A 21,633-nucleotide genomic window follows, 5' to 3' on the forward strand; every position below is an offset into this window, starting at 1 on the left:
GGGGGGGGGGGGGGCGGTGAAGGAAGGAAAGGAGAAAAACTGCCCGTCTCGCTTTATTTTCCTCTTTCTTGAAGGTTCAGATCACTCCAGGCAGTTAGCTGTTTCCTCCTTACATTCCCATAGTGCCTCACACAGACCTCCACACAATTTCTTATGAAATTGTCTAATTTATTTACATTGGGGCTTCTCAAAGTATGTTCCATTAACCACACTCATCAGAATCACTGGGGCTGCTCACTGTACATGCAAATTCCTACTTGCTTTCATCATCAGGTATAGGGAACAAACTCACAAGTGAGGGAACCTGTATTTTAACAACCCACCAAGTGATTTTTATATACATAAAAATAGTGAGCCACTAGTTTGACTCCAGACTAGACAATAGCCTCAACAGCAGCAACAGTGTTTCTATTTTTCTTTGAATCTTCCCCCCAATATGCTTGCTGAATTTATGTTTAATAAATTATGGAAACTTCAAAAAGTAATGAGATCTTCTTTGACAAATCCCTATATAAATAGAAGGTTTGATGTTTTTTTTTTTACTTTAGCAAACATGAAAATAACGCATGGTCCTTACTTCTAGATCTTCACATCACAGCTGTTCAAATACTCTTCTTTAATCTTGAATCTTTAAAACTGATTAAATATAGTAAGAAACCATAGTTGTCTAAACATGAGGCTCTGCAATGTCATTTTCTTACAAATTGAACCAGGAAGGAGGGAATGAGTGAAATGCAGGGGAAAAACAGATTCTTATAAGCTCTGGAACAGCAATGTCAGAACTCAGAAAAACAACTGTCTGGAGTCAATAGCACGTGGAAAAGGAGGAGTTTTCCAGGTACCTCCTATGCATGCATTTCTTAGTTCACCCAACATGCTATCAATACACAGCATAAATAATATACACACAATATATGCTGTTTGTGTAGTTACTTATAAAAGCATAAAAGCAGTTAATTAATACTACTGCCTGAGCCTCAAAACTGTGAAGTAGGCGCAACGTGTTCTCAGTAATAGCATGGCAAATAGTTGCGTATTATTCCCGATACATACTTCATGCCAGTGTACCTCATGTGTCAAAGATAAGAGAAGGCATTTAAGCAACTGGAATTACTTCAGTGCCTCCACTCTTAAATGTTTAGGGTTAGTTAACAACAACAACAAAAAGGCTGTTTCTGCCTAGTGTCACCACAGCAGCAGAACCTGAATGTATTTATAATTTCTGCCATATTTCAGAGTCCAAGCTCTTAACCACAAAGCTAGTGGAGGTGATGGAATTCCAGTGGAGTGATTTCAAATCCTAAAAGATGATGCTGATAAAGTGCTGCACTCAATATGTCAACATATTTGGAAAACTTAGCAGTGGCCACAGGACTGGAAAAGTTCAGTTTTTATTCCAATCTCAAAGAAGGGCAATGCCAAAGAATGTTCAAAGTACTGTACAACTGTGTTAGTTTCACATGCTAGCAAGGTAATGCTCAAAATCCTTCAAGCTAGGCTTCAACAGTACATGAACTGAGAACTTCCAGATATACAAGCTGGTTTTAGAAAAGGCAGAGGAACCAGAGATCAAATTGCCAACATCCACTGGATCATAGAAAAAGCAAGTGAATTCCAGAAAAACATCTACTTGTGCTTCATCAATTACTCTGAAGACTTTAACCGTGTGGATCATAACAAACTGTGGAAAATTCTTTAGAGGTGGAAATACCAGACCATCTTACCTGTCTCCTGAGAAACCTGCATGCAGGTCAAGAAGCAACAATTAGAACCAGACATGGAACAACAGACTGGTTCAAAACTGAGAAAGGAGCTTGTCAAGGCTGTATATTGCCACCTTGCTTATTTAACTTCTATGCAGAGTACATCATACAAAATTCTGGGCTAGATGAAGCACAAGCTGGAATCAAGATTGACGGGAGGAAGACCAACAACCTCAGATATGCAAATAATACCACTCTAACGGCGGAAAGTGAAGAGGAACTAAAGAACCTCCTGATGAGGGTGAAAGAGGAGAGTGAAGAGGCTGGCTTAAAACTCAACATTCAAAAAACCAAGATCTTGGCATCTGGTCCCATTACTTCAGGGCAAATAGATGGGGGAAAAGAGGAAGCACTGACAGATTTAATTTTGGGGGGCTCCAAAATCACTGCAGAAGGTGACTTCACCCATGAAATTTTTTTTCCTTGGAAGGAAAGCTATGACCAATCTAGACAGCGTATTAAAAAGCAGAGATATCACTTTGCTAATAAAGGTCCACATAGTCAAAGCTATGGTTTTTCCAGTGGTCAATGCATGGATGTGAGAGCTGGACCATAAAAAAGGCTGAGCGCCAAAGAATTGATGCTTTCGAACTGTGCTCCTGGAGAAGACTCTTGAGAGTCCCATGGACTGGAAGGAGAACAAACCAGTCAATCCTAAAGGAAATCAACCCTAAATATTCATTGGAAGGACTGATGCAGAAAGTAAACCTCCAATACTATGGCCAACTTATGCAAAGAGCCTCCTCAATGAAAAAGACTCTAATGCCAGGAAAGACTGAGGGCAAGAGGAGACGGGGCAACGGAGGACGAGACGGTTGGGTGGCAGGACCGACACAATGGATACGTGTTTGAGCAAGCTCCAGGGGATAGTGAAGGGCAGGGAAGCCTGGAGTGCTGCAATCCATGAGGTCACAAACAGCTGGACACTACTTAGTGACTAAACAACAGTAAACTCTCTGAAGTTGTGCAAAAGCTGTTAAAACTATTCTTAAGTAAAAGAAACAATAGAGTTTTTCAAGGTATAGCCCTTGTAGCTCCAAAGAAGAAATCTCTATTTATGAAGAGCTTACACACTAACTAGAAGGGTTTACATACTAATCTGACATACACAAGCACCATTTCTAAGTAACCGAAAAAGATGAAACAAAATCAATCCTTGCCTCTTTTAACAGGTGTAAACATAAAATCCCACTGAGTTTCTCTAAAGAAAGAAGAGACTTTCTCAAATATCCAAAAGCAAGAACCTAATTTCATGACCTAAATAAAGACCTTGGGATTAAAAAATCATAGATAGCCTTTCCCACCGTGAAAAACCTGCACTCTTACTATCAATATTTTAAAGTTAACTTCAAATAGCTTTCAGATTATGACTTAATTATCTGCAATTATTCTGTGCTCACAGAAATAAGGGTCCTGAAAATCAGAGCCTGCAGACACAGACTTCCCATGTATGTTTTAGAAGAAAAGAGTTGACCCTAAGTTAGCTGTGATTATAGCAATGATTTATTCAAAATTTCACAGCTAAAAACAAATTATTAGCCATTTTAGCTAAGTTAACATTTTTTGTTTTTGTATTCATTTATAGGGCACAAAATGGCAACCCACTCCAGTGTTCTTGCCTGGAGAATCCCAGGGACAGGGGAGCCTGGTGGGCTGCCGTCTATGGGGTCACACAGAGTCGGATATGACTGAAGTGACTTAGCAGCAGCAGCACAGGGCACAAGATAAATTTTAAAATACACATTTATCTTCTTCACTGGGGTTTACAAGTATAAAAAAATTATTTTAACAATGGCCATTTCATAAAAAGATCATATTAATGTTAACATGGTCTTTTTAATTAATTAGGTTCTAATCTTCAGGATTAGTCCTATGCAAATGTGGATGCTGTCTTTTAAAAATTCTAAGTTTTAATAAACTCAAATGTCTCTTGCTAGCAACTCCACAAATGGTATATAAATAATTCCAAGTGAATGTTACTTGAATCACTGTTTTAGATGCAACTTTCCCTAGTAACAGTTACCTAAAATCCATCCTATTTTTACCATAACTATCAAAATTAGAAAGATTATACTGAAGGACTCAGAAGCTAGAATTAAGCTCCTACTGGACAAATAGAATTTCTAACAGCTGAATTAGTATATCACACTTGAATTTTGAATATATTATGAGAAAACCTTTTTAAAAAAACTGGCACAGTTCATGTGAGAGTAAAGAAATTATTTATAACAGCATTTAAATTATACTTTGACACTTCACATTTTCAACCTGAACACATCCTAGTGACTAGCTCTAGCTACAAGTGATAGAATACAATGAATGAGCTGTTACCTCTGAGATGAGAGCCCATACAAGCCTCCTTGCAAGCATCACTGTGATGAATGCTGCCAGGTGGTAATCAATGAGATGAAAATTCTGTAAGAGAAACAAATAACTACATCAGAAAGAAATATGGATATCCAGTTTTAACTACCACATGAAGAAGCTTGCCCCCTCAAAAGGTCTTCTTATATCACCTTACATTTACAGACCACAGGAATTTGGGAGACTTTAAAGAGACTACCTACCTTCTCCTTCTTTCATGACAAGTTGCTTTAATTTTTAAAACACTATTTTAAACTATCTGGAATGTAATCTTCTCTGTTCTTGAAAGTTTACTGTATTAAAAGGAAAAGACTGCAGTTTTGGGTTAATAAGTACCAACCTGCAGAATTATGACAAGAATAATTTATCTAAAATGCCATACTTATAATGAGTGTCAAATTTAAATTTCCAGTCTCTAAGAGCTACTGTGGTTGGTCTCTCTTTAAGAAAACTTAAATTAATCTAACTGGGCATCTATTAACCTAAACTCCCTAACTCACTGATATATCAACACATTCAGTCTTTTCCCTTAACTTGATTCTGAAACATGTCTTATGTTGATCTCTTCTTCCTGTAAAATGACAGCATTACCTAGATGCTATGTATGGCTCCTTCTAGTTCTAAGTCTGTATATTTAACTGTAATAATAAAATAAAAAGTCATTAGTGGCAAAAAAAATAGGATATATTTTAATTTTGATGATCAAAAGGTCTCTAAGTTTCTACAGTTCTCCTTCCAGAATTTCTCAACTCATTCAATAAATATGAGCTGGGCACCCAGTTTGCTTAAGAGGGAAAGGCAATAACAATAAACAAGCTAACAAGCAAAAGCATTTCAAACAATTATGCTGCTGGTAAGAAAAAAAACAGTAATGACTAGGAAGGGAAGTGTAGAACCAATTTAAACTGGTGATTAGGAAGGTTATCTCTAAGACGGCAGCATTTGGCTGAAGGCGGCATTTAGGCTGACAGCTCAATGACAAAAACGCACCAGCCAAGAGAAGATCAGGTGCTGAGCACTCCAGCCAATGAAAAGTAATCACATAGCTCTAAGGCAGGAAAATATATGCCTGGTATGTCTCAAAATCAGCAAGAAGGCTCAAATGAGGTAATGAGCAATAAAGACTGAGTTTACTTTTTTTCCCCTAAGGGGTAGTTATAGGAGTGTTTTAGGCAAAAGGTGCCATGATTCTATTTGTATTTTTACATTCTCATGCTGATTGCTGTGTGGAAAATATATTGTATTGGGGAAAGATCAGTAAAGAAGCTATTGCTTTAAATTCAGGTGAGAAAACATGATCACTCAAACAGGGTCAGCAGCAATTGGGAGTTGCCAGATCTGGGATACATTTTAAAGGTAAAGCAGTCAGAATACCAAGAGAATGAATGGCTTACTGCTTCTCAGACTATTTCCTTTTCTCTAAGTGTTTAGAAAGAAAAAAAAGTGAAGTCGCTCAGTCGTGTCTGATTCTTTGCAACCCCATGGACTGTAGCCTACCAGGCTTCTCCATCCATGGGATTTTCCAGGCAAGAGTACTGGAGTGGATTGCCATTTCCTTTTCCAGAAGATCTTCCCGACCCAGGGATAGAACCCAGGTCTCCCGCATTGTAGGCAGACGCTTTACTGTCTGAGTCACCAGGGAAGTGTTTACATCCTAACAATTATTTTTTCCCCCTTGAGACTCCTCCATGCTTACCCTATTTCTTTAAAATAATGCAAGAAAATTCACTACATCCCCTAGCTAATGTCTGGGGGTCTTATTTATATGTATCACCAGTCAATCTAAGACATTTTTTATATAAAAAAAATTTAAGTGCCTAAGGTATTTCATTGTTAAACACATTTATATTCTAAATCATTGAAAAATAGTAATTTATGTTTGGTTAACCTTTATAAACCAGAATATTTGATTAATCAGAGCACTCCACTCCTGAATATTCTGAATAATTTCCTATATTACTACTAGCTTGTATTTTTCTTAGGGTTAAGACTAACTCATATAATTGTTTGATAGTTAGAATGATATTTTACATATTCAGGTGCCCACATTTTCTTTCTGATAATTACTAAGATCTTGAAAAGGAAAAAAGAAAACCTAACATGTAAATCTGACAAGCGTCTGAGTCAGGCATGCCTAATGGAAGAAAGCTTAAAAGAGACAAATCACTAGCTGAAATGTAAATCCCATGGTGAGCGTCCCAGTCAAGGAATCAGATCTCTGGCAGCCCATTCATCTTTAACAGTTCACTGATGCAGGCCCCAGATTCATGAGCTAACTCTTATTTGCTATTCTACATATGCTACTTATAGTTCCACAGTTAAATTTTAAGCTTTGTGTGATCAAGGATCATATGTGACAGATAAGTTAGCCAGCTCACATGACACTCTCCTTTAAGTGTGCCTTCCTCTACTGTAGAGACTGGAAAGCTAAAAACTACATGCCCAAACTTTCTTGTAACTGAACTTACTAGATTTAATATCTGCCAGCCACAAGGCACCACATAAACTGAGTGAAGTGGGGAGAGGGGCAGGGTAAAAGGCACCCACTTTTGGTGGTATGAGTCACAGCAAAGTAAGCATAATTCTAGAGTCAGCAGCTTCCCAATTATAACAGGAGCACTGGCTCCCTTCATTTCAAGGCAACATTTGTAATGGACTTTTACAAGAACTCTTGTCAGAAATTGACTGGGAAGTTGTCAGAAGTTGACGGGGAAGAGTTCTGTGATTAACCTGAAAATTCAGTAAGCGACAAGTTTCCATAGGATGTCAAAGTGGAAACAGTATAATGAACTAACCAACGGTACTCATGGAGTAAATTAAGAATAAATACAGGGAGTAGAGCATAGCAGATAGGTCTGGATTTGAGTATTCACTTGATCACATGTGATTTTAAGCCAGTTTCATAATCTCTAGGTCTCATATTTCTCACTTATAAAATGGGAATCATAGAGTAATACCTACTTGTTTTTAGAAGGAATAAATGAGATAATAATACACTATATAATAATAATAATAAACTATGCAAATAGCATAGTAAATATATTAATAAGTATCTGCCAATGTCACTGTTACAATACAGGTATTTAGATTATAGAACTACATAGTGGAAGAAGCCTTAAGATCATCTAATCCAACCTTCTCATTCTGTAACATCATGGCCAAAGAAGGATGAATGAAGTAGGGTTCCTATACTCAATAAACTCATAATCCAGGTAGAAAACAAAACCCTATTTTTAAAAAAGCAATTATTTGACACTAAATCATTATAATTCTTAAAATAAAGAAACTAAACTTTTCTTCACCTGGTATTAAGCCGAGAGATGATCAATATGGAAAGAAAATTCTTAACGGTTAATTTTAGGAGCAACCAAGTGATACAAATATTTAAAATAAAATTGTTTATTCCCTTCTCATATAGTCTTGAATATTTTGGTCCACATTTCCTATGTTCACCAGACCAGGGAGATTTTCTAATCATTTAGAAGTCTCAGACAATATAAGCTACCAGGACAATAGTCTTTCTCCTAGAGCACATCTCTATAATCCATCCAAATCTTCCATTGCCAACCACTTACTTACCAGGTCACCTGACTACCCTGAACTGGAATATTACCACAGTGTTTCTAAAAACTGGAAAGAGAGCAGTAGAAACCTACAATATATTTTGATGTACTTCAGCAGAGATAGCTAGTTCTTGCCTCTAGTTTACTTTTATAACGGAACCCAATTTCATCCATGGTTAATGATGAACTCAGCTAAGGGGCTATATTGTCCAGCTTCTCTTACAGTTAGGAGCAGATACATGTCAAAATGATATGAACCTGGTCTAAATGAAAACACTCTCCTTTATGTTTCCCCATGTTCTTTTCTCTTTCTGCTAATCAGGGACAGATCACATCCACTTTAGATGTAGAGAAAGCTAAACATCAAAACCTTTTTGTGATACTGTTATAATAAATTACTTAAATGTTTTCCACATTTTCTTTATATTTTTTTCCTATCTCTGGTTATGGACCAAAGCCAGATATTTAACAATTTTATGATATTACGTTCTGAAAGTAATCTGCATTTTAATATAAAAATATTTTATTCCAAGAAAAATAATTTCTACATGAAAGTTTTCCAACTAGTTTCTTGGCTAAGTGACATGAAGAACTTAGAGGCCTACTAAGACTTACCAATGAAGTACAAGAGGCAGGATGATTATATGGATACCACCACACTGTTTTATAGATGTTGATGTACTGAATGAACAGAGCAACCAGCAAGTAGATGAAAAAGAGAAATTCAAAGAGCAGGCTTCCATCCACAGGCAAATCAGGAATTTGGCAATGACGAACAGGACCTGGGGTGATTAAGGCTGTGATAGGTGGGACCGGAAGGCCAATAGCACTACCATTCCTGAGAAGAGAAAACTATAGTTAAATCAAATGGTGATACCTTTCAGTGTCAAAGAGCACAAAGGAGTCCTGCTTCCTTAGTCACCTGTACTTTTAACTGTTGGTCTTCCTCAAGACTCTACTCTGGGACCTTTCGCTCTTCTCTTTTCCCTCTACAACACTCTCTCAGTCATGTAATACGTGGTCATGGCTTCCACTATCTCCTACATGCTGAAAACGAAAATTTCTCTCCATAAAGCTCACTGCTGCATTTTAGATCCACGTCATCAAGCTGTCTACTGGACATCTCTGTGTTTCTCTTCCTAAAGTCCTGATCATAGTCTATGGCCCACGCAGTTAGCTGCCCAAACCAGAAACCTGGGAGTCATATTAGGAATCTTCTTCTCTAAATCACTCTCTAAATCATATATACTCCACTTCATAAATCTTTTTCCAAATTGCACTCTCCTCTCTAAACCCATAGCCTTAGTTCAAGGAGTTGCCATTTTTCACCTGAACTACTGTAGTAACGGCATCTGGTCCCATCACTTCAAAGGAAATGGATGGGGAAACAGTGGAAACAGTGTCAGACTTTATTTATTTTTTTGGGGGGGGGGGTTCCAAAATCACTGGAGATGGTGACTGCAGCCATGAAATTAAAAGACGCTTACTCCTTGGGAGGAAAGTTATGACCAACCTAGATAGCATATTCAAAAGCAGAGACATTATTTTGCCAACAAAGGTCCGTCTAGTCAAGGCTATGGTTTTTCCAGTGGTCATGTATGGATGTGAGAGTTGGACTGTGAAGAAAGCTGAGCGCCAAAGAATTGATGCTTTTGAACTGTGGTGTTGGAGAAGACTCTTGACAGTCCCTTGGACTGCAAGGAGATCCAACCAGTCCATTCTGAAGGATATCAGCCCTGGGATTTCTTTGGAAGGAATGATGCTAAAGCTGAAACTCCAGTACTTTGGCCACCTCATGTGAAGAGTTAACTCATTGGAAAAGACTTGGATGCTGGGAGGGATTGGGGGCAGGAGGAGAAGGGGACGACAGAGGATGAGATGGCTGGATGGCATCACTGACTCGATGGACGTTGAGTCTGAGTGAACTCCGGGAGCTGGTGATGGACAGGGAGGCCTGGCGTGCTGCGATTCATGGGGTCGCAAAGAGTCGGACACGACTGGACTGAACTGAACTGAACTGTCGTAATCCCTCTAAATTCAAGTCTATTTTCACCAAATCCTCCAACCTGCCTTTAAACATCTTTCTAAAGTGAAATTCTGATAGTATACTCTCTTGCCTAAAACTCTTCAATGCTCTCTACTGCTGGTAGCATAACACCCAAAAATGTTTATTCCTATAAGGCTCTCTGCTTAACAAACTAGTTTCATCTCTTATCACTCCTCCACATGCACCCTAAACACTACCCATGCTATTTGCTATCTGTGAATATATATATACATATATATGCTTTGTACACAATATTCCTTTTACCAGCAATGTCCTCTAAAACCACCTTCCTTAACCCTTCACATATACATTTTTAGAGAAAATTCGAGACTTTTTAAATAATCAAACAAAACCTCTAAAAGATTACTCTGACTCTATCAAAATCAATTCATCTCTCCTCCGTGCCACTATTACACCTAAACAATGCCTTTATTGCACTTTTCAATTGTTCAATTTTCAAAAATTATTACATAATTTTTTCATACTGTTGTGTAGCTTTTTGTATACATCTTTTTGTCTATCATCATAATCTTAAGGACAGAGACAGTACTTCTCCTAGTTCACTGTAATTATATACCTTTAGGTTGAGAAGACAGTAAACCAATACAGTCATGAAAAAGAGGGAGCTCTCTCAAAACACAGATTAAAATGTAGAAATTTTAATTCCTATCTTATTCTTTTACGCTCTCTTATAGGTCACAACTAGCTGGACTATCTAAAATGATAAGATAAGGCTAAAGAATAAAATTTCCCATTATTTGTATGCCTGTGAACAGTAAGAGATCTAAGGTTCTATGATGTTAATAGAACAAGGAAAAGAGGCTTCATTTGGCTATTTCCAAAGAAGATTCTCAAGAGGGAATAATTATTGTTACCATTCTACTCTAAAATTTCCAAATATAGAATTCTAGCATTAGTATGTGACACTGACAGCACTTAAAGTGACTCATGGGAATATAAACTCTGCTCATTCTGAACCATTCTGAATAGTTAAGAATACCATGGCAGAAACTAGAAGGGAAGTGATCTAGAAGGGAAGGACAGGGATGGGTGAGGGTTGGAAAAATTTTTAAAGTTTCTTCCCCTCAATCTCAGAGTACATTGCAATAGAGCAAGCTTACCAAGGACTGGGTTGTGATCTACCAGTAGGTCTCAAAACTTCATCTGCTCAATCATAAATTAATCATTAATACACCAGTGCCCTCTGATCTGTTCTGGGAGCTGGGCCACAGCACTACGCAACTCCAGGAAGTGTTACACATAAAGAATAGGACATGAAAGATTCTCTCTGGAGTTGTTCAAGTTGGTGGACTTGAATGGAAAGAAATAATGCCAACAACCATTCTATTGCCTCACTCCATTTAATCACAAAATATGGGAAAAAAATTCTGAGGAGTCTCTACTCTAGAACAAGCTAAATATTCTCTAGAACAAATAAAATTTCCTATTCCTCTTTAGTCAAAAGTATATGCTAAACTATTTGTTATGATTTAAAAGTTAAAATGGTTTTCATAGAATTTTCCTAAATAAAGCAGACTAATGTGCTTCTGCCGTTAACAAAGTTATTAACACTCTGGGCTTCAAGAAAAATATTCAAAACAAAGCACAAAAGATCTATATGTGTGAAACTACCATATGATCCAGCAATCCCACTCCAGGACATACATCCAGAGAAAACCATAATCCAAAAAGACACAAGCATCCCACTGTTCAGTGCAGCACCATTTACAACAGCCAAGACATGGAAGCAATTAAATGCCCATCGACAGAGGAATGGATAAAGAAGATGTAGTACATAAATACCATGGGATATTCCTCAGCCACAAAAACAGAAAATGAAATAATGCTATTTGCAACAACATGAACAGACCCAGAGATCATCATAGTCATTAAGTCAGACAGAGAAAGACAAGTATTGTATGACAGAGAGCTTATATGTGAAATCTTAAAAAAGCTATAAATGAACTTATTTACAAAAGAGAAATAAAACCACAGATGTAGAAAACAAACTTATGGTTATCAGGGGGAAGTGGAGGGGAGGGATGAACTGGGAAATTAAGATTGACATATACACACTACTATTTATAAAAGAAACAACTAATAAGGACCAACTGTACACCACTGGAAACTCTACTCAATACTCTATAACGATCTATATGGTTATGGAGTGGATATATGTGTATATATAACTGATTCACTTTGCTATATAGCAGAAATTAACACAACGTTGTAAATCAACTACTCTCCAATAGAATTTTTTTAAAAAAAGGATTCACTCAATCCTTCTCCCCTCTATTTGGAGAAGTGCCACTCGTCTGAATGCCCAGTAAAATTTGGTCCCCAGTTCCCTTATCACATTTAACACTGACATATTCTCTCCCCTGCTGGGCAGTAAGCCACTTGTAATCAGAAATCAAGATGTTAGGGAACCATTGACCAAAACCACCCACCTTGGCATAATAATAACTGCTTGCATGAGTTGTCTCATAACAGGAAATCCCAATAAGGAAAATGATGCTGCTGCTGAAAACCAACTGGAAGAATTTGGGAAGGGCCGAAAGGAGGAAGGAGATGCCAGCCCATAATATGTCCTCTAACCTCCCAGAAACCTTCATGCTAGAATCCACCTTGGCTGAAAGATGGAGCGTGCCACCAGGAAGTACCCTGAGTCAGACCAAATATGGGCAAAGCAAGGTGACTGGCCAGAGACAACTTGGAAAGCTAACCCTATTACCCGTAACACCTGAGACTGCAAGCCACGTGGCACAGCAGTTCTCCAGGCTTTCCTTACCTTGCTGCTCTCCACCTGGGTGCCCCTTCCCAGTAAAGTCTTTTGCTTTGTCAGTTAAAAAAACTTTTTCTTAAAGATCTGTATTTGTGATATCCTATACAACCTTGGCTATTATACTTCAAGCCAAGAGACAGAAAGACAAACATCAAATAAAGTGATCCAGAACATCAGAGGGAAAGAGGAAAGTATTTTCATACATTGAAAATTTGAGGGGATATATGATCAAAGCATTTTAAAACCAAAAACAAACAAAAAAGAGCTAAAATAAACAGACTTAGTCAATACATCTCAGAAAATTAATTACAGAAAAATTTGAGAAACTTTAGAGAGAAATCACTTAAGTTAAAAGCATTGTTCCTCTGAAAGAATATAAAATAGATTCAAGAAAAGCAAAGTGACACAAAGGTTTGAGATACAATGTGGGAGAGTTCCAGTCCCAGATTTCCCCTTAACCAGTTGTGGGTTTTTTGTTGTTTTTGTTTGTTTGTTTTTGGCTATGCTGGGTCTTTGTTGAAGTGTGCGTGCTTAGTTGCCCTGGGGTACATGGGATCTCAGTTCCCTGACCAGGGATCGAACCCATGTCCTCTGCTTTGGAAGGCAGATTTTTAACCACTGGACCACTAGGGAAGTCCCCCATTTGTGGTTTTTGAGACAATAACTTGACATCCCTAAGCCTCGTTCTCTTCATCTATAATACAAGGGTTGGAAAAGATTCTCTTTAAAAAAATTTTCTCAATGCTAACACTGAATATTCTCTTTGAAACAGGGCTGCAGTCCCAACAATCATGCCTACGCTGATGATCTGCCAGGAGTACTCAGAGGAAGGGGCATGTAGTTGTGTTCACAGCTACAATTTGTAACAGCAGAAGGATACAAATCAAAACCAGCAGATGGAAAAGGTAACAAGCCAAGTCTTGAGGAAACCAGGTGCAAACTTACAAGGGTTTCTCAATGGAGTCCTACAGAATGCCCTTAATTAGTTTAGCAACTAGTTATGACAACATGTGTAAAGTCCCTCTACCAGGGAGGTTCACTACTAAGCAAGCAGCGTTTTTACTGAAGGCCAGCCTCACCTCATAAACACTCTTTAGCTAGCACTATCAAAATTCCAAACTCGAGAGGAAAGCAGATGTTCAGCGTAACAATTTGTAGAAAGGACTGGCTACGAGGCTGGCATCTGGGAACTTGACTGGTAAACAGTTTCCTCCACTGACACAAAAGTTTCTCTAAATAATAAGAGTGGCTTACTGTCCCTACACTGTCTGTGCAAATAATATGAATTATGCTGAACTCTGTTTTGTCCTTGTACGCAGGAAAGAGTTAACACAGCAGACCTAAGACTAGCCTTTATGGAGCTAGCAAGCAGCAGATTTTAGGTAAGAAAATGGATAAGTCAAGAAAAATTTAAAGGAATAAAAAAGAACTAAAAGGGACAGAGAAAGCAGTGACCATTTGAACATGCTCAGGTGATATTAACTAAGTATGCAAGAACAAAACAAAACCACTCTTAGTCCTTCTCAAGTAAGACTCTCCCTCAACTAAAAGCTCTCTAGAAAACTTGCGTTCACAGTATATTCTCCTTCTTTAGAAGGCAATCATCTAGCACATAGTCCCAAGAACAAATTACTGCTCCCCACAGGTGGAAAGCAGGATAGGATGGATTCCAATTTTGATTGTGTCCCCAAACTAGCTCTTTGACATTCTCAAGTTTAATTTCACCAAACAAGTCACAAACATCTAACCGAGGCAAATGTTTTCTTTTCAGTTAATCTCTGTTTTGCAGAATCACATACATCATCCAAAACTCAAGCAATTACTTATTTCTCTCCTCAATACAGACACTCCAGAAATGAGTTCTCCACATGTGGACATTGCTTTTCTTTAGAAACACACCTCCTAAAACTATATTCTAGGCAATTTAACACTGGTTTTAGCCACACTTTTTATACCCTTTCCCCATGTCTTATAAAACAACCTATTCCAGGCTGCTGCTTACCCATCGAGAAACAAACACACTAAATCAGAAAGAGAAAGATAAATATGATATATAAATGCATTTATATGGAATCTAGAAAGATAGTACCAATGAATTTATTTGCAGGGCAGCAATGAGAAACAGAGAACAGACTTATGGACATGGGGAGCAAGAGGGAGGAAGGAGAGGGTAAGATGTATGGGAGAGTAACATGGAAACTTACATTACCATCTGTAAAACAGATAGCCAATGGGAATTTGCTTTGTGACTCAGGGAACTCAAACAGGGGCTCTGTATCAACCTAGAGGGGTGGGACAGGGAGGGAGTGGGAGAGAGGTTCAAAAGAGAGGGGACACATGTATACCTATGGCTGATTTATGTTGATATTTGGCAGAAAACAACAAAATTCTATAAAGCAACTATCCTTCAATTAAAAATAATAAATACATAAAATCACGGGGAAAAAAGAAAAAGAAACACAGAACTGTCTTCTTCCAAAATAACCCCTTTAGGTAAAAATGTCACAACATAATCCCTCAGTAACAGTTTCAGTGACTTCAAACCCTGAGCAATTGTTATTTTTCACTTTATTCTAATCTGTTGAAAAATAAGTCCTTCTCCCCACCATTCCAATTAATTGCTAAAGAAATATGTTAAATGAGAATCAAGGCAATCATAACAAAAACCTTGAAAGCCAAGATAGGCACAGCTATAATTTTCTATGGCAATTTGAAAGCACTGAATCACTAAATAAGTAGTCAGTATATATTAGTAAAATTAAGCCATGAACTTCAAATAGGAAACATGCTTCATCTCAACCTCTATGTTGAGAGCACCTTTCCTTAAGAGCATTTTCACATATCCTCATTTTTAAATTTTTCTTCATTTAAAAAAAAATGTGTTATTTGTAGAAGTTTTGGAAAATTCAGAGTAAAGTTTTTAAAAGTTACTGCAATTTACTACATTTATTTCCAAGCAGAAAGTATTTATGAAACAGAAAGTATTATCATTTTTAAAATGAGGAAATCCACAAGAACAGGAGAGTAAAAGTATTACTCTAGAATAAATTACAAGTACTATGTCTACATATGTAGATACAAAATTTGGATTGAAAATTAATGAGAATCAGAGACTGGAAAAATCCCTTCAAACTGGAACTTCAGGGAGAGCCCCACTGAAATGACAAGATCAGAACTGACTCTGAAGACTGAGTAGAGCTTGGGGTGGAAGGTCAGAAAGAAAGAGGTAAACAAATAACATCAGGAGAGCCTAAAAAGACAAGAGTAGTACCAACTGCTAGCTGTGAACATTAGAATCCAGGCCAGAGAAAACACTATTCAGATAGGAAATAGGAAAAAAAAAATTATCTTGACCAAACAATCTAGTAAAAACCATCTCTTTCTACTGCGACATGATCAAACCTCCTGATAAATTATTCAGGATAATTTAAAAAATAATTCATTCTAATTTTTGAAAATTAGGAACAGAGATAAATTTCCATTAAGAAAATCAAATTCTTTATTCTCATGCAATATAACACAAATCTTAAGATGTTTAGGCTAGAGCTGATAAGTTTATTCATTTCAACTTTTTGAACAAAGTAATTTTTAAGACCCCTGATGGGATATGACAATTTTAGAATCTCATGTTAACCAATAGCTTTAATTTGCCCTTCTTGAAAAAGAACCCTAGAAAGTAAACCATCACGTTCATCTTGAACTGTAATTCACTTCTACCTTCTTTTAATAGCTAAATAAAAGGTGACAACTAGAATTTGGATTATTGGCCGTAAGTATGAATCAGCCTTTTTTTATTTTGTGGGCATCACAACTTTCTACCTCCAAAGTATTCTGAAATACTCAGCTTCCAGTTTTTAGGGTCAGGGTTTCTACTTCAGTGTTAAAAAATAATCCTGATAAGCAAATATCTGAATAGTATGATGACTTCTGTATCAGCCTTACTAATCATAGAATATTACAAATTGTCTTATTTCTTCTTTACCTGTTCCTCAGGCCTGTTCCATTGCCACAGCCCCCTCCAACCAAAGTCTGTAAAGAAGGTAAAGCTGAACGGCTTAGCTGCTGCCGACTAGGGCCCCTCCTTCCACCGGGCATGTCCGGGAACCAGTCTGCTTCCAGTGCCACCTATAGTTGCAACCCAGGTTAATGGTTGTCAGCCTGTTTCAACGCTGAACAAAAAGAGACATTTAAATATCAGTTTGCTATCTTTAAAGTAGCAATGTAACAAAACAACCAGAAAAACTGAGTAAGCAGACCTTGTAAAAGAATGCTCCCAATGTCTATCGCTGACTTCATTCTAATGAAAGGACTACTCAAGACTACAGTGGGTCAGAAGCCTAAGTCCTAAGCTTTGTTCAGCATTAGGGAAGTCACATTTGTGTCTTTCATCAGTAGACTTCTTCTACATGAAAGATTTTACCATCAGTTTACAAGAAACACTGAATATATACAGTTTCAATACAGACAGTAAGCCCCTTGAAATACAAGAGAATCAGCACTGTCCAAAATGTTAGGTTTTGTTATCAGGAGATCTAGATTCTGAGATCAGCTGTATCATTTGTTATCTGACTCTGAGGCATTTAACCTCTGAGTCTGTTTCCTCATCACACAAAAAAGCACTCCTTGTCCTACAGAGGCAGTTGTCAGAACTGACAAAGATGGGTTAAAGTACATCAGAAGGTCCTTTAACTCTTTAAAAGTAAACCTGTTCAAGTGCTATCTCCATATGTTAGAGTGAAAATACTGTAAAGAGATCAAGGGGATGACCACTCCAGAAAAACTGATGTAAAATCGTTTAGAAATTACTGAAACTGCAGGATTAAAAGTAATACATAAAGACCCTCAATAAAAAGAAACTGTGCCTTCATTAATCTATGGAAAAATTATGGTTCTGTCAATATGAATACCAAGAAATCTGCTTCCTGAACAATACAACTTAAAAACTGAAGAATGACACCATGGAAAAACCCTGGTTTTCAAAACGTTACAGCAGATATTCTGTTCCCTATTCCTAACAGCTCTCGGCTGCAGACTAACAAACGTCAAGTGAGACAAAGCATTCAAACCATTGGATGTAAGGGCAGCTGGTCCTTGCTCAATTGACGAGCAAAGGAAAAGAAAAGTGTAGAGCAAAAAATTGGGACGGAAGAAGGCGAGGGGATGGGGTGGTGGAAGGTGGGCAGCGAGAGAACACAAACTTCAACAGACTGGCCTCTATGAGGGGACGACAAAGCGGTCCCCGCCGCGCAACCTGGAGGGCCGAAGCAGGCCCGGGACAATCGGACAGCGCGGCAGCTCGGATATACTCACGCATGGAGGAGGCCAGGCCAGCGGGGCGGGATCCCTGGGAGGAGGCGGCGGTTTTCCAGCTAGACCCCAAGCAACAGAACTCCCTGCCCACGTTGAGGCGCTGCAAACCAGTTGCTTGTCTGTGGGTTGTCCCCTCCAGGAGAGTCGAGAAAAGGTGTCCCGGCTTCGGGCTGCCAGACCCAGACCCTGAGTCAGTACCAGAGTCAGAGCCAGAGCCAAAGCTACAAGCAGAGGCCAGCCCCGTCAGCACTCATCCTCAGCCTCCATTACCGCGGAGCTGAGCAGACGTGGCAGCGCACGCCGATGACGTCAGCTCGGCGACGGCCGGCCGCCCCAGGAACGGCAAACAGGCCCCCGGAACTACACAGGAGTCCGGGGAGTGAGCACCCTGACCACTTTTGCGTGCACCTGCGCAGTGGAACTCGCCTTCTCCATGGGTCTCGCGATCTCTTCTTCCCCACCCAGCACTCAGCACAGTATTTCCTCCCTTATCCTAAGTCACCAAGCCCCGACGATATGCGGACAGCATGCTAGGGTCCTTCCTGTTATCTCATGGACTCCTAGTAACAACCGTGTTCAAATCATCAATTCCCTTTTTACAGATGGGGAAGGTTCAGTTCAGTTCTGTCGCTCAGTCGTGTCCGACTCTTTGCGACCCCATGAATCGCAGCACGCCAGGCCTCCCTGTCCAACACCAACTCCCAGAGTTCACTCAGACTCACGTCCATCGAGTCAGTGATGCCATCCAGCCATCTCATCCTCTGTCGTCCCCTTCTCCTGCGCCCAATCCCTCCCAGCATCAGAGTCTTTTCCAATGAGTCAACTCTTCGCATGAGGCGGCCAAAGTACTGAAGTCACAGCTTTAGCATCATTCCTTCCAAAGAAATCCCAGGGCTGATCACCTTCAGAATAGACTGGCTGGATCTCCTTGCAGTCCAAGGGACTGTCAAGAGTCTTCTCCAACACCACAGTTCAAAAGCATCAATTCTTCAGTGCTCAGCCTTCTTCACAGTCCAACTCTCACATCCATACATGACCACAGGAAAAACCATAGCCTTGACTAGATGGACCTTTGTTGGCAAAGTAATGTCTCTGCTTTTGAATATGCTATCTAGGTTGGTCATAACTTTCCTTCCAAGGAGTAAGCGTCTTTTAATTTCATGGCTGCACTCACCATCTCCAGTGATTTTGGAGCCCAGAAAAATAAAGTCTGACACTGTTTCCACTGTTTCCCCATCTATATCCCATGAAGTGATGGGACCGGATGCCATGATCTTCATTGTCTGAATGTTGAGCTTTAAGCCAACTTTTTCACTCTCCACTTTCACTTTCTTCAAGAGGCTTTTGAGTTCCTCTTCCCTTTCTGCCATAAGGGTGGTGTCATCTGCATATCTGAGGTTATAGGAGACATCATTTAAAGTCACTGCTAAGCGAAGGCGATCAGGACGCAGTTGTGCTTCAGCAGCCAGTCGTGAGCTTCTTGTATGTTGAGAAAAGTACTAAATGGATGCTGAAGTTACAAAAGTGAATACCAAAAAGGGCTCATAGTCTAGTGGAAGAGACAAGACACCAGGAAAATTACAATTTATTACAATAAATGTAACATAAAAAGTATGTCCAAGGTCCAGAGATAACAGGCAAGACAGGGTAATAAGTTCTGTGCAATGGTGGTGGTGTCAGTCCCAAGAAAATCTTCACAGAGAACTTGGGGTTTAAAAGACAAGACTGCAAGGATGAATAGGGAGTTTGTGGGAGAATAAGTTCCTATTACTAGTAAAGGAAGTGTTCGACAGAAAGGTAAAAAAGAGGGCAACATCAGTAGTGAATTCAGAAACTGTCTATATTTTGGTGTTAGCAGAAGAGGAAGAGTATCAACGGAACACTTGGCATGAGATCTCTCACTTTGCAGATTTTAAGCATCTTAAGAGAAAACCTTATCCAGCATATGATTAGTTAACCTTTACTGAGAGGTTTTTTTTGTTTGGTGCCAGACACTAGACTAATAGCTTTACATATTTGATTTAAATCTCAATGTTTTTATAGTATTCCTGTTTTTTACAGAGAAAACTGAAGGTAGGAAAAATAACTTGTTGAAACCTAGCTAATATTATCCAGCTAGTAAGTGACAGACCCAGAGTTTACAGCCAGAATGAACAATATCGGAACCATTAGAGTTAGTAATATTCCCAAGTATTCCTACTGTCCTTGTGTGCCACAGAGCTTTCTTTCATGCAATATAGATGATTACATATTTCCATTGTATTCACCTGTAGGCTTATGATACATTTCTTTTCAGTATCAACTACTGCTTGGTACTCTGAAATTCTTTGCCGCTTTCCCATCGGCTCACCAGTGTTCATCTTTCATTCAGCAATTATTTATTTAGTGCCTACTATGTTCCAAGCACTGTGCTTCTGAATAAGATATGTAACTGCCCTCCTGAAGCTTATATTCTTAGAGACACAGTTACTTAATATCAATTAAATACTGTTTTTAAGTATTATGAACTAGACAAATAAGGGGGTAAGGTAGAAAATTAGGGTGCTGTTTTGAGAGGAATCTGTCTGAAGGAATGCCATTTCAGCAGAAACTTGAATGTTGGGAAGGAACCAGAGATGCCAGGATGAGAGATAAAAACAATCCAGATGGAAAACAAAACTTAGGCAGAGATTCTAAGTTGGGTTAGAACTTGGCATGTGTGAGAAATTCAGTGTAAAACTGTATAGCCAGATTATGGTGAGCATGAAATGACTTTGAAGACACAATAAGCTTGAACATGGAGGGTCTTTTAGTAAACTATAGTGTTTGCATTTTAAATTAGTGACCATGGCAAAGGCCTAGAAGTCTGTGGTTTTCTTAATTCCCAGGAGAATTCTAGCACTCATTCACTCATGTAGCAACCACTGGAAATAAAATCTTACCACTTAAGTAAATGAAACAAGTAATATTTAAATTCATGTGTACCTTATTCCTCCTGTGTAGAGGGCTCACTTACCTCTCGATCTCTCACTTCAAATATAAACATTATAAAGGTGCAGAAAATATGATTTATTTTCATTTCAAAGACCTTATAGCATGAAGTGATTGGGACTCGCGAAGAGTCGGACACGACTGATCGACTTCACTTTCACTTTTCACTTTCCTGCTTTGGAGAAGGAAATGGCAACCCACTCCAGTGTTCTTGCCTGGAGAATCCCAGGGACGGGGGAGCCTGGTGGCTGCCGTCTATGGGGTCACACAGAGTCGGACACGACTGAAGTGACTTAGCAGCAGCAGCAGCAAGCTATTTTATTAGAGTTTCTATAATTGTTCTCCACTATATTCATTTTATGAATATGATCGCACAATGGTATGATCACTGACCTAGAGCCAGACATCCTGGAATGTGAAGTCAAGTGGGCCTTAGAAAGCATAACTACGAACAAAGCTAGTGGAGGTGATGGAATTCCAGTTGAGCTATTCCAAATCCTGAAAGATGATGCTGTGAAAGTGCTGCACTCAATATGCCAGCAAATTTGGAAAACTCAGCAGTGGCCACAGGACTGGAGAAGGTCAGTTTTCATTCCAATCCCAAAGAAAGGGAATGCCAAAGAATGCTCAGACTACCACACAATTGCACTCATCTCACACGCTAGTAAAGTAATGCTCAAAATTCTCCAAGCCAGGCTTCAGCAATATGTGAACCATGAACTTCCTGATGTTCAAGCTGGTTTTAGAAAAGGCAGAGAAACCAGAGATCAAATTGCCAACATCTGCTGGATCATGGAAAAAGCAAGAGAGTTCCAGTAAAACATCTCTTTC

The 21,633-nt window shown here is 38.8% G+C and overlaps 1 protein-coding gene across 1 annotated transcript in view; it reads right to left on the reverse strand.

Moving 5' to 3' along the window:
- Positions 1-18,151, reverse strand: part of TMEM39A (transmembrane protein 39A) — a 29,175-nt gene extending 11,024 nt beyond the window's left edge. The window contains exons 1-4 of the mRNA XM_010845368.1: positions 17,833-18,151; positions 16,505-16,691; positions 8,306-8,528; positions 4,095-4,178 (exon numbers count right to left, since the gene is read on the reverse strand). Coding sequence (XP_010843670.1) covers positions 4,095-4,178; positions 8,306-8,528; positions 16,505-16,617 — 420 coding nt within the window. The 5' untranslated portion in view covers positions 16,618-16,691; positions 17,833-18,151. The remainder of the gene's footprint in view (positions 1-4,094; positions 4,179-8,305; positions 8,529-16,504; positions 16,692-17,832) is intronic.
- Positions 18,152-21,633: the final 3,482 nt, after the last annotated feature.

This window comes from Bison bison, unplaced genomic scaffold (assembly GCF_000754665.1).
Source record: "Bison bison bison isolate TAMUID 2011002044 unplaced genomic scaffold, Bison_UMD1.0 scf7180017864215, whole genome shotgun sequence".
Classification (NCBI taxonomy): Eukaryota; Metazoa; Chordata; class Mammalia; order Artiodactyla; family Bovidae; genus Bison; species Bison bison.